The sequence below is a fragment of the Sorex fumeus genome, unplaced genomic scaffold, assembly GCF_029834395.1.
Source record: "Sorex fumeus unplaced genomic scaffold, SorFum_2.1 ptg000050l, whole genome shotgun sequence".
NCBI classification, from domain to species: Eukaryota; Metazoa; Chordata; class Mammalia; order Eulipotyphla; family Soricidae; genus Sorex; species Sorex fumeus.
Window position 1 is genome coordinate 16,743,836 of NW_026606107.1, and position 13,562 is coordinate 16,757,397.

The following is a 13,562-nucleotide window of genomic DNA, read 5'->3' on the forward strand; positions in this document are numbered from 1 at the left end:
AGAGAGAGAAAGAAGAAAAGCGCCTGCATAAAGGTAGGCTAGGGGTGGGGGTTGAGGCTGATGGGAAGGAAATGGAGGTCACTGGTGCTGGGAAATGTATACTGGTAGAGGGATTAGTGTGGAACACTATCACTGAAACCTAGTTGTGAACAGCTTTGTAAGGGTCTATCTCACAGTGATTTAAAAAAATAATAAAAATTAAAGAATCTGATTTTTAAAAGAACAGGAATTGTTATTTTTCAAATAAAAATGAGATAAATGCTATTTATCATTTATCATTGTGAAGTCTTTTTAAAAAGGCTTTCTTTTGTTGAACAAAGGGAATGTGTATAAAAAACCTAAAGCCACAAAATTCCGTTTTCTGAATTTGCTAAACAAGGATTTGACAGTCTCTGTTTCAAAATACTGTTTTCTGTTTTAACTTATGCTCAGACTTCCAAGGAAGTGTTGAAAATGATGTACTCAATAAACAATTTACACTGGTGAAAATGAAACTCTTCCAGAAAGTCAATTTTTTTCTCTCTGCTTTGGGATTACAACTGGCAGTGCTTAAGGCGTTTTCCTGGCTCTGTGCTCAGAGATCACTACTGGTGGTGCTTCTGGGATCAAACCTGGGCCATCTGTGTGCAAGGCTTACCTGGTGTGCCATCTCTTTGACCAAAAAAATCACATATTCTTAAGGGTATTAAGCTCTAAAATTAAAAACAAAAAATCAGTGGGACTTATTTATAAATAGAAAAGTGTCAAAAATATAAAACAAATAGCAAGGACTAGATTTCCTTTTTAAATATTATAAAAGACAACTTTATGTAGATTAATTGTGAGCAAGTACAGTAGATATAAATATCTAAAAAATGTCACGTTTGAAAAATGCCTGTTATAGAAAACTAATTAGAAACTAAAAAACTGCAAGTAGCATCATCAGTGTTTAATAAATCTCTACAGAATATACTGATCATTATTTATTCAATGTTTTTCAGAATCTGTTACACATTTTTTTCTATGAAGTTAATTTTGTCGATTTTGAACAAAATGCTTCATGACTTTATTCAGAAAAAAACAGCAAAATTCAGATCCTGAAAAGGTAACTTCAAAATTAGAATTAGTTTTCATTGTTACTGGCTTCTTTTAAATTCTTTACCACATTCTAAAAAATGCATTGCTCATCAAAACTTATTTTTGTATAATTCAGAAACTTCAGGAATACATGAATTATGCTTCTGCAAGTACTGAGTTTATTTTAAGCATCCATCACGTTTCATTTTCATTGAAGTCATCTCTTCATTTTATGTTGATTTTGGCAAATACAATAAGCTTGAATATATCTAATGATACAATAAAAGCACAGCAAAATTGTTTAAAATAGAATATGTCTGCTTTTAGCACTAGTGTAGAGGCAAAGTATAATTTTGTGCATCTTATGGATAAGCAATTTAAGTTACAATGCTTCTTGGCTTCTTGAAAGTCTTCGGAAATAAAATTTTTAAAAAGTGTTCCTTTTATCTGGCACTTGCACTATTTAAGGGAATTTAAAAAAATCTTTTTTTAAATGGTCTCCCAAAACACATGCCTAAACTGAAACAAAAATATAAAATATCTGAGATAGTACCTGACATGATTTAAAGTTGTTTTAAAAGAATCAAGGCACTAAACTTTTGTTTTATTTGTTTTTGATTCACACCTGACAGTGTTCAAGGATTATTCCTGGCACTGCACTAAGGGATCATTTTTGGTGAAGGCTCAAGGGACCACATGGGGTGCAGGGTCTCAAATCCAGGTCAGCCACATGAAAGCCAAGCAACCTACTGTACTATGTTTCCTGCCCAAAAGGTTTTTTTGGTGTTTATTTTTAGGCAAAAAGATAAACCAGTCTTTGTAAATAAATGAGTGACATAATCTGAAATTAAAGACTGAGCTTTTTATAAAATGATGCAATTTAAAAATTGTCATTCCACTTCCATAATATAAAAATGCTTACTTCCGTGCAGAAACCAACTTAGAAACATGATTCCAGCAGAGCTGGTAGTTATTCAAGAAAACCGTCTACTACTATATGTTTATGTTTGTTTGTGTTCAGAAGCTCTTATCACTGAAGTGTGCAATGAAAGGCTATATGAAGAATCCTAGGAAACCTGTGGATTGGTAAATTAAAATGTTAACTAAAAAGTATGGAAATGTTATAATCACCTCAAAAATTACTATTTCTTAAATATAAGCATAACTTCGGCTTCTTTTTAAGTTCTGTAATACCACATCCAAAAGGTATACGTGCTTGTTTACTAAATTTAATGTGGCAATATTGGAACAAGAGATTTTCTTTTTCTCTCTTAATGTAGAACCACAAATAAACTTAAGCTTTAATGATAATACCTAAAAAGATGACAGGTATTTAATTTAATTTTGTTGTTTTGGGGTCACACCCAGCAGTGCTTAGGCTTGCTCTAGACCTTGCATCATTGCTAGCATTGCTTTGGGGACCACAGGTGGAGTACTGAACCCAGGTTGGCTGCATGCAAGGCAAGAGCACACCTGCTGTACCATCACTCAAGCCCTGGTGTTTGCTATTGAAAATCACTGAAATATATAAATGAATTGCCTTTCCAAATAACAATACTGTCTCATGACAGCTACTTAACTTCTTTGCTTATCACACCTTGTCCTCACCATAATATTTAAATTTTATTTATGCATTAATTTGGAATTGAAAACAACCATCTAATCAATTATTGCAACATTAAACTTATTTCCTTTACATTAAACCTATTTTCTTTGATGTCAATATAATATTTTTTATTTTATAAAAACAATTGGGACTTTCTTTTCAGGATGCTCAAGGCGAAATGATAAAGTCTCATGCTTGCTGCTTTGCCTGGGTTTCTGCTTCCTGGAATAAAAAAACAAACAAAAATTAAAGTTTAAATATCACAAATCATACATCCATGTAGCACTGTAGCATTGTCCTCTCATTGTTCATCGATTTGCTTGAGCGGGCACCAGTAATGTCTCCATTGTGAGACTTGTTGTTACTGTTTTTGGCATATTGAACACGCCACAGGGAGCTTGCCAGGCTCTACGGTTTGCTTAAACTATACTACCTCAAATTATTAAGATTATTCAAAACCATAAATGGATACCAGAAAAAAGCTGCTTAGGTAAACAATCTACAAAATATAGGTATATGATAAGAAAAAGATATAATAAAGAAATGCATAATAATAATTCCATAATAGGAAGTGATTAATATTATCGTTGATAAAAAGTAAATCAGCTCATTTAATTTAAATAAGCCCATTTATTGTAAATGGTAGTTGATAAACAGAAAATCAGCTTATTTATTTTTAATAAATTTTAAAATAAATTTACCTCATTTCCTGTTGGTGATTTTCAAAAAATAAAAATTAGTTGTTCAAAAAAGACTGTTCCTCATTTTCCAAAATAGACCATGTGCTAGGACACAAAACATACCTCAACAGAATAAGGAAGATAGAAATAGTATCAGCCATCTTTTCAGACCATGATGCACTGAGGATAGAAGTGAATCACACACAGACACAGAGAACCAAATCAAAAACCTGGAAATTAAACAACTTGATGCTGAACAACGAGTGGGTCAGGAATGAAGTCAAGGACGAAATCAAAAGATACTTGGAAACAAATGAGAATGAAGACACGAGCTACCAGAACCTATGGGATGCAGCGAAAGCTGTATTAAGGGGAAAATTTATAGCTCTGCAAGCATATCTTAGGTCTGTAGAAATGGTGCACATAAACAATTTGACCTCACAGCTCAAGTCCTTAGAAAAGGATCAACAGAAAGAGCCTAAATCAGGCAGAAGGAAAGAGATCATAAAACTTAGAGCAGAAATCAATGACGTGGAAACCAAAGAAATAATCCGAAAGATCAATGAAACCAAGAGCTGGTTCTTCGAGAGAATAAACAAGATAGATAAACCACTCGCAAAACTCACAAAGAAACAGAGAGAGAGAACCCTAATAAAATGAATCAGAAATGAGAAGGGGGATATCACAAGAGAAACCAAAGAAATCCAAAAGATCATCAGAGACTACTTTGAAAGTCTGTATGCCACGAAACAAGAGAACCTAGAAGAAATGGACAAATTCCTGGACTCCTATAATCTCCCAAAGCTGAATCAAGAAGACCTGGAGTATCTGAATAGACCTATTAACATCAACGAAATAGAAACTGTAATGAAAAGCCTTCCCCAAAACAAAAGCCCGGGCCCAGATGGATTCACTAGCGAATTTTTCCAAACATTTAAAGAGGACCTGCTGCCAGTACTTCTCAAGCTCTTTCAGGAAATTGAAAAAACGGAAACTCTCCCAAACAGTTTCTATGAAGCCCATATCTCTCTAATACCAAAAGGAAACAAAGATACCACGAGAAAAGAAAACTACAGGCCGATATCCCTGATGAACACGGATGTGAAGATTCTCAACAAAATACTAGCAAATAGAATTCAACTACTCATCAAAAAGATCATACACCATGACCAAGTAGGATTCATCCCGGGGATGCAAGGCTGGTTTAACACTCAGAAATCAATCAACATAATCCACCATATCAACAAAAGAAAAGATAAAAATCATATGATCATATCAATAGATCCAGAGAAAGCATTTGACAAGATTCAGCACCCATTTATGATGAAAACCCTAGCCAAAATGGGGATAGAGGGGACTTTTCTGAATATAGTTAAAGCCATCTACCACAAGCCTACAGCAAGCATCTTCCTCAATGGCGAAAAACTGAAAGCCTTCCCTCTAAGATCAGGGACGAGACAAGGATGTCCACTCTCTCCACTGCTGTTCAATATAGTACTGGAAGCACTTTCAATAGGAAAGGAAGAAATCAAGCTCTCACTATTTGCAGATGATATGATACTATACGTAGAAAACCCTAAAACCTCTATCAAGAAACTTCTAGAAACAATAGGCTTGTGTAGTAAAGTGGCAGGCTATAAAGTCAATACCCAAAAGTCCATGGCTTTCCTATATGCAAATAGTGAAAGAAGAAAAAGACATGAAGAAAACAATCCCATTCACAATTGTGCCCCAGAAAATCAAGTACCTAGGAATCACCTTAACTAAGGAAGTAAAGGACCTGTTCAAAGAAAACTAGAAAACTCTACTTCAGGAAATAAAAGATGATACGAGGAAATGGAAAAATATCCCCTGTTCATGGATCGGGAGATTTAACATTGTCAAAATGGCAATACTTCCCAAAGCACTGTATAAATTCAACGCAATTCCTATTAGGATATCCATGACATTCTCCAACGAATTGGAGCAAACACTCCTGAAATTTATATGGAACAATAAGCCCCCACGAATAGCTAAAGCAATTCTTGGGAAAAAGAAAATGGGAGGAATCAACCTCCCTAACTTCAAACTCTACTACAAGGCAGTAATAATTAAAACAGCATGGTACCGGAACAAAGGCAGAGCGGTAGACCAATGCAACAGGGTTGAATATACTGATGCCCCCCCCCCCAAGCATACGAACATCTAATCTTCGATAAGGGGGCAAGAAAAGTGAAGTGGAGCAGGGAAAGCCTCTTTAACAAATTATGCTGGCAAAACTGGACGGCTACATGCAAAAAAATGGGCTCAGATCTCTGCCTAACTCCATGTACAAAAGTAAGATCTAAGTGGATTAAAGACCTCAACATCAGACCGGAATCTATAAGATACATTGAGGAAAATGTTGGCGAAAACCTTCATGACATAGAAGCTAATAGTGTCTTCAAAGATGTCACACCGCTGGCCAAGCAAGTGAAAACAGAGATAGACAAATGGAACTATCTTAAACTAAGAAGCTTCTGCACCTCAAAGGAAACAGTGACCAAAATACAAAGACAGTCAACAGAATGGGAAAGTATATTCGCCAACTACACATCTGATAAAGGGTTAATTTCAAGGATATACAAAATACTGGTTCAACTCCACAAAAAGAAAACATTCAACCCCATCAAAAAATGGGGAGATGAAATGAATAGAAACTTTGACAAAGAAGAAATCCGAATGGCTAAAAGACACATGAGAAAATGTTCCACATCATTAATCATCAGGGAGATGCAGATCAAGCCACAATGAGATATCACTTCACACTACAGAGACTGGCCCATATCCACAAGAACAAAAGCAACCGGTGCTGGCGCGGATGTGGTGAGAAAGGGACACTCCTTCACTGTTGGTGGGAATGACGACTGGTTCAGCCCTTTTGGAAAACAGTATGGATGATTCTCAAAAATCTAGAAATTGAGCTCCTATTTGACCCAGCAATACCACTCCTGGAAATATATCCCAGAGAGCCAAAAAAGTATAGCCGAAGTGACATCTGCAATTGTCTTTTATTGCAGCACTCTTTACAATAGCCAGAATCTGGAAAAAAACTGAGTGCCGAGAACAGATGACTGGTTAAAGAAACTTTGGTACATTTACACAGTGGAGTACTATGTAGCTGTTAGAAAAGACGAAGTCATGAAATTTACATACAAGTGGTCCTACATGGAAAGTATCATCTTAAGCTAAATGACTCAGAAAGAAAGGGATAGACATAGAAAATTTGCATTCATCTGGGGAACATAAAGTAACAAAATAGGAAACTAACACCCAAGAATGGCAGAGATTAGTACCAGGAATTTTACTCAATGACCCGGAGGACAACCACACATGTTAGGGGAAAAGGGAGCTCAGATAGATAAGTGAGCACCAAATAAAGGGTGTTGGGAGGATCACCCCAGGATGGGAGAAGCATGCTGAAAGTAGATTATCGACTGAACATGATTGCCACTCAATGCCTCTTTTGCAAACCACAGCACTCAAAAGGAGAGTGATGGAAATGCCCTGCCACAGAGGCAGGGTGGGATGGGGGCTGGGGGGTGGGAGGGATACTGGGATCCGTGGTGGTGGGAAATGCGCGCTGGTGGAGGGATGGGTGTTTGATCATTGTATAATTGAAACCCAAGCACAAAAATGTGTAAGTCTGCAACTATACCTCATGATGTCTCACTATTAAAAAATTAATTAATTAATTAAAAAAAGACTGTTCCTGTCCTCCCCACCCCAACGAGACCCCAAGTCATCGCCCACAAACAGCTTCTCTGGCTCCTGATCAAGCTGCTTAATGGCCTTGATCCCAGAGACTCAGAAACATGTCCCGAAACCCAGCGGCTTTTGAGAGAAATACGTCCGGACCACACAGTAGGTTACTGTTGCCAGGCCACCCCAGGGGGGAAAGGGTGCTGTTCGTCCACGTACTTCCCCATAGCGGCTAGTGGCCACCATCCTCCAGAGGCCATTGGACAGTCAGGCTTGGGCCCACAGTGACAAAACTTGTTGGGACTCACAAGATGTTGGAGGAAAGCCGGGCCTGTCCTCCCCACCCCAACAAGACCCCCAAGTCATCGCCCACAAATGGCTTCTCTGGCTCCTGATCAAGCTGCTTATCAGTCATGATCCCAGAGACTCAGAAACAAATCTCGACACCCAGCGGTTTTTGGAAGAAATGTATCCGAACAATGCAGTAGGTTACTGTCACTGGGCCAACCCAGGGTGGAAAGGGTGTTGCCCCTCCGCCTGCTACCCCTTGGCGGCTCAGTGGCCGTCATTCTCCAGAGGCCATTGAACAGTCAGGTCTGGGCCCGCAGTGACGAAATTTGTCGCGATCCCAGAGACTCAGAAACAAATCTCAAAACCCAGCAGCTTTTGGCAGAAATGCGTCTGGTCCCTGCAGTAGGTTACCGGTGCTGGGCCAACCCAGGTGGGAATAGGCTTTGGGCCTTGGCCTGGGCCTCACAGGATGGGGGTCGAGCTGGTCCTGGTCTCCCCATCCCAACGAGACCCCAAGTCATCGCCCACGAACGACCTCTCTGGCTCCTGATCAAGCTGCTCAATGGCCATGATCCTAGACACTCAGGAGCAAATCTCGAAACCCAGTCGCTTTTGGCAGAAATCCCTACAAATTTAAGTGTTAAAAATTCGGAATTTCAAAATTGCATGGCCACTACTACAGCCATACGACATCATATGTTATTGTTAACCAGCAATAGAACACAACTTGTCTATTGTTGCCTTTTCAGAAGATCTGAGTGTTGGGGTAAAATCTCAAATAATAATGGTGGGTCTGGTCTCAAAATATTGAATGTGATCAAAGTAGAGAGAGAGTAATGTGGAAATCATCTCTCCCACACGTAGGGGGAGGGTTTGAGGTGGGGATATACTGGGGTTCTTGGTGGTGGAGAATGGGCACTGATGAAGGTATGGGTGTTTCATTGTATGACTGAGACTTAAACCTGAAAGCTTTGTAACTGCTCTCTCGGTGATTCAATAAATACAATTTAAAAAATGAAAAAAAAAAACTAAGGTGGCGTTCATGCACAATTCAATCAGCTAATCAGTGGCTGAATAAATAGCAGTACTCCTACATAAAAAAAGACTGTTACTTAAAGTTTGCAGCTAATTGACTTTTGTTTGAGATTTAAATTAATTGGTATATTTTTATCTGTTAAAATGTTGCTGGTGTTTCCTGGTTGTTGGCACAAAAGGGGTCAGCAAATTCCGTCATATATGAGGATGTCTGAGCCTGTGGAAGTCACCCGTGAGCATGGCAGTGATTGAATTCTGAAGGCTTTCGGATGCTGGAGCTTTATTGGACCAGGTGGGAAACTCACCCACCTCCCTTCGGTTTGCCCAGGATTAGACAACCTGCAGTGGGGTCCAAAGGCATCTCTGTGGCATGTTGCTCATGTTGCTCTCTTTCACTAGATTTCCAATTTTCTGAATCATGGCCCTTAATGAGCTTATTTGGCACCAAAGGCAATTCATGGGCATGAATGACAGGCTACTGGAAGCTCAGGGAGATGGGGGTAGATCACATATTTGGGGACACTATTTTAAATGGAATAGACTCCTTGATCTCTTTCTCCTCGGATTCATTCTTTAAACATAAAAATGCTACAGATGTTTTGTGTATTAACTTTGTAGCCAAGGTGCCAAACTATTTCTCTATGAGTCAGTATAGGAAGACAAGATGTATTTCCTATAACATGAGAAAGGAAGGTATTAAAATCGCGGCAGTGGTCCCAATTTAGCTATGCAAGCAAAGGTTGCCTTTTCCCAGACCTTTTAGGCAGGGTTAGGGTTTACAGGCTGCAATGGTGTTGAGTGGAGGACACCGAGTACACACAGCTCCTAGTTTTGGTTTCTGCCCTGTTAATGTTTTAGCTTATGCAGTGAAAGTGTCAGGGTCTCTCTGCCAAAATGGTGGTGGGTGGGGAAAGCTGAGGTATGTGTGGTTCCCAAGGACTTTTGGTTTTCAGTGTTATTGCTGTCTATTGAACTATTGAATATAGGAGTGAAGGGATCTTTTCTGCACTGTGCATTTGGACCCTTGGATTATTTTAAAGTGCCATTTTACTGGATCATATAGAAGCTCAATTCCTAGATTTTGAGGAATGCCCATGTTGTCTTACAAAAAGACTGGAGCATTCAACATTTCCAGTAGTGAACAAAGGGGAAATGTGTCTGCCACAGAGGCAGGCTGGAGTGTGGGAGAGAAAGTGATTATTGGTGGAGGGTGTGAATACTGGTGAAGTGATTGTTAATGGAAACATTGAATAGCTATAATTCAATCACATTTATCACATTTTTGTAATTCATGATGATTCAATTAAATATTTTAAAATAAAACAAAATACCACTATTTTAAATTCTGACTCATTTTGCTTCACTTCCCTTGAAGTCCTTCAATTTTGTTGTGAATGGTAAACTTTCAATTTTTTAATTTCTGAAGAGCATTTTATTTTATAAATGAAATCTTCAGTCATCTACAGATACTTTTGTTGTTTCAATAATTTTAGTTATTATTGCAATACTGCAGTAAATAGGGTAGATATAATATTTCTGTTAATGATTTCACATATTTAGTTACTAATTTTTGTTTTGGAGTTCAGAGACCACACCTGGCATTCCTCTGAAACTATTTCTTACTTTGTACTATTTACACTTGGGGATCATAATGGGCCTGGGATAGATAGGGTTGGTTGAATGCAACACAAGGACATTAATCAACAGACTATCTCTCCAGCTCTTGTTTTTATATTATTTGGACACTTAAAAGTGGGATTGCTGAATAGCATAGTAGCTCTGGATCTTTGTTTTTAAATTTTCCACGAGCTCTCTCTCACTTCTTCATAATCTTATTTTTCAATTACCAAAGAGCAAATTATTTTGGGCTATTTTGGGGGAAAGAGTTTATATTAATGTTTTAATTTCCATACTTGTGATTGGACTATTTATGTTTTCAACTTCTTGCTATTTCTGTCTTAAGACTGTATGTTGCTCTCTACATCATTAATCATCAGGGAGATGCAGATCAAAACCACAATGAGATACCATCTCACACCTCAGAGACTGGCCCACATCCACAAGAACAAAAGCAACCAATGCTGGTGTGGATGTGGCGAGAAAGGGACACTTCTTCACTGTTGGTGGGAATGCCGACTGGTTCAGCCCTTTTGGAAAACAGTATGGACGATTCTCAAAAAATTAGAAATTGAGCTCCCATTTGACCCAGCAATACCACTCCTGGGAATATATCCCAGAGAGGCAAAAATGTATAGTCGAAGTGACATCTGCACTTGTTTGTTCATTGCAGCACTCTTTACAATAGCCAGAAACTGGAAGAAGCCTGAGTGCCCAAGAACAGATGACTGGTTAATGAAACTTTGGTACATCTACAAAATGGAATACTATGTAGCTGTTAGAAAAGATGAAGTCATGAAATTTACATACAAGTGGTACAACATGGAAAGTATCATGCTAAGCGAAAAGAGTCAGAAAGAGAGGGATAGACATAGAAAGACTGCATTCATCTGGGGGATATAAAATAACAAATTATGAGATTAATACCCAAGAATAGCTGAGATCAGCACCAGGAGGATTACTCCATAGCTTAGTGGCCAGCCGGGTGTTCTATGGGAAAGGACAGCTCGGATAGAGAGGGGAGCACCAAATAAAGGGTGCCTGGAGGATCCTCCCAGGAGGGGAGAGGTATGTTGAAAGTAGACTATGGACTGAACATGTTTGCCACTCAATGCCTCTTTTGTAGACCACAACACCCAAAAGTATAGAGAGAACAAAAGGGAATGCCCTGCCACAGAGGCAGGGTGGGATGGGGGGATGGGGTGGGAGTGATATTATGGTGGAAATGGGCACTGGTGGAGGGATGGGTGTTTGATCATTGTATAGTCGAGACCCAAGCACAAAAATTTGTGGATCTACAACTGTACCTCATGGTGTTTCACCAATAAAAAAAAAGGAAAAAAAAGACTGTATGTTGCTAAAAATTAACCTATTTGTTCTGGGTTCTCCAGCTTAGTGGCATAAAGTTGTTCTTAATAACCCATTAGGATATTCTGTTTTTCTGAGATATATGGTACAATCCCCTCCATTTCAGCTCTGATCTGATTTATGTGGGTGATCTGTCTTTGTCTACATAAGGGTTTATTTTTTTTAGCTAAAGTCTGTCCTTGAGTCTGTTATTAATGTGTGTTCTTTATAAAAACCAACTCATGTCTTTATTTATCCTTTGTACTGTTTGATTTCTACATAATTTATTTCTGCTGCAATTTTTATTATTTCCTTACTTTTGGGAATTAACTTGCTGTTCATTTTCTATTTTGTCACCTGAATTTCTGTTACTTGAATTTTCGTTTTGTTTTTTTGTCATACAAAGAAGTGCTCAGCATTTACAACTGCCTGTATGCTCATGGATCACTACTGGTGGGGCTCAGGGAATCATATGTGGTGCTATTGCTCCAGCACTGAGATTTCTCTTTGTTTCTAATATAAACCTATATTGCTAATGAACTTTCCACTTAGCACCACTTTAACGTATTTGTGTCTTCATTATCATTCATTTTGAGGAGTCTTTCTACTTTTTTATTTCTTCTTTGAATCAATGGTTTTTTAGCAGTATATTGTTCAGCTTCCAAATATTAGAGCTTTTCCTGACTTTTTTACCTGTATTAAATTTTATTGTTGTATACATGGTAACAGTGCTATCAGCGATAGCACAGCGGTAGGGCGTTTGCCTTGCACGCAGCCAACATGGCTGACCCGAGTTCGATTCCTCCGCCCCTCTCGGAGAGCCCGGCAAGCTACCGAGAGTATCTCGCCTGCACGGCAGAGCCCAGCAAGCTCCCCGTGAAGTATTCGATATGCCAAACACAGTAACAAGAAGTCTCCAATGGAGACATTACTGGGCCCGCTCCAGCTCGAGCAAATCTTCGTCTTGGGTGGAGCTTAAGCACAGCGGTAGGGCGTTCGCCTTACAAGCGGCCAACATGGCCGACCCGAGTTCGATTCCTCCTCCCCTCTCGGAGAGCCCGGCAAGCTACCGAGAGAATTCGATATGCCAAACACAGTAACAACAAAGTCTCCAACGGAGACGTTACTGGGCCCGCTCGAGCAAATCGACGATCAAAGGGAGGGCCTTTACCTTACCTTTTACCTTACATGGTAACGTGTTTACATCGATGTTATCATTTATGGTACTGATGTATAGTTACCACACCTGACCACCACCAGAGCACCTAATACCCTCCACCAATGTTCCTATGTTAATTCTAGTTCATATTTTAATCACCCTACCCTCCTTACCATTCTTTGATGCTGATTTTACATTTTCTTTATCTAAATAGTAATTTGATATGGTTTCTATTTTCATGACTTTATGAACACTTGAATGTGAACCCAGAATGTGGTCTATATTGAGGAATGTTATAAGTGCACTAGAGAAGAATGTGTATTTAACATTTAGGGGAAAAGGGTCCTGAACATGTCTATTAATTCTAGTTCTTCCAATATTGCATTCAAGGCTCCTCTTTCCATATTGATGTTCTGTCTGATTGATATGTCCAATGATGAGTATGGGATGTTAATGTTTCCCACTGCTATTGTGTTACTGTCAATATATCTCTTCCAGTATTTTATCAGTTTCTTCATGTACTCTACTGCTTGTTTATTTGGTATACACACATATACAGCAGTTAAGTCCTCTTAATCTACTTATCTTTTAACAAGTACTAATAGCTTTTCCTATTTATTATTTTATCTTTAGTCTTAGTGCTATTTAGTCTAATAAAATATGGCCATCATGATTATTAATACTATTATTATTTTGTATGTTTGTTTTCCACTTTGACCTGTGTTTATCATTTATCTCCTTGAAGTAGAAGGTTGGATATTGTGTTCTGATCCATCCAACTTCTTTGTGCGTTTTGGTAGGAAAGTCTAGCTCATTTGCCTATTTCATAACTTTTGTTTTTGGGGTGAAGTTGACACATAGTTTGCCTGAGAAGTTTTATGTTTATCCCCATTTAAATGTAATGCACATAAGCATATCTCAGTATGTATGTCCCCTTATATACCATTCATCTTACCCTAATTTTACAACTTTTATGAAACTTTTAGCTCCATAAAAAGTGTTGCCTAGCCTTTTATGAAAACGTTTATTATTTTTTGCAGAGCTGATTTGG

General features: G+C 38.4%; 1 protein-coding gene across 1 annotated transcript in view; it reads right to left on the reverse strand.

The window, feature by feature from the left end:
* Positions 1-1,212: 1,212 nt before the first annotated feature.
* Positions 1,213-13,562, reverse strand: part of SH3BGRL (SH3 domain binding glutamate rich protein like) — a 144,619-nt gene continuing 132,269 nt past the window's right edge. The window contains exon 4 of the mRNA XM_056124170.1: positions 1,213-2,884. Coding sequence (XP_055980145.1) covers positions 2,852-2,884 — 33 coding nt within the window. The 3' untranslated portion in view covers positions 1,213-2,851. The remainder of the gene's footprint in view (positions 2,885-13,562) is intronic.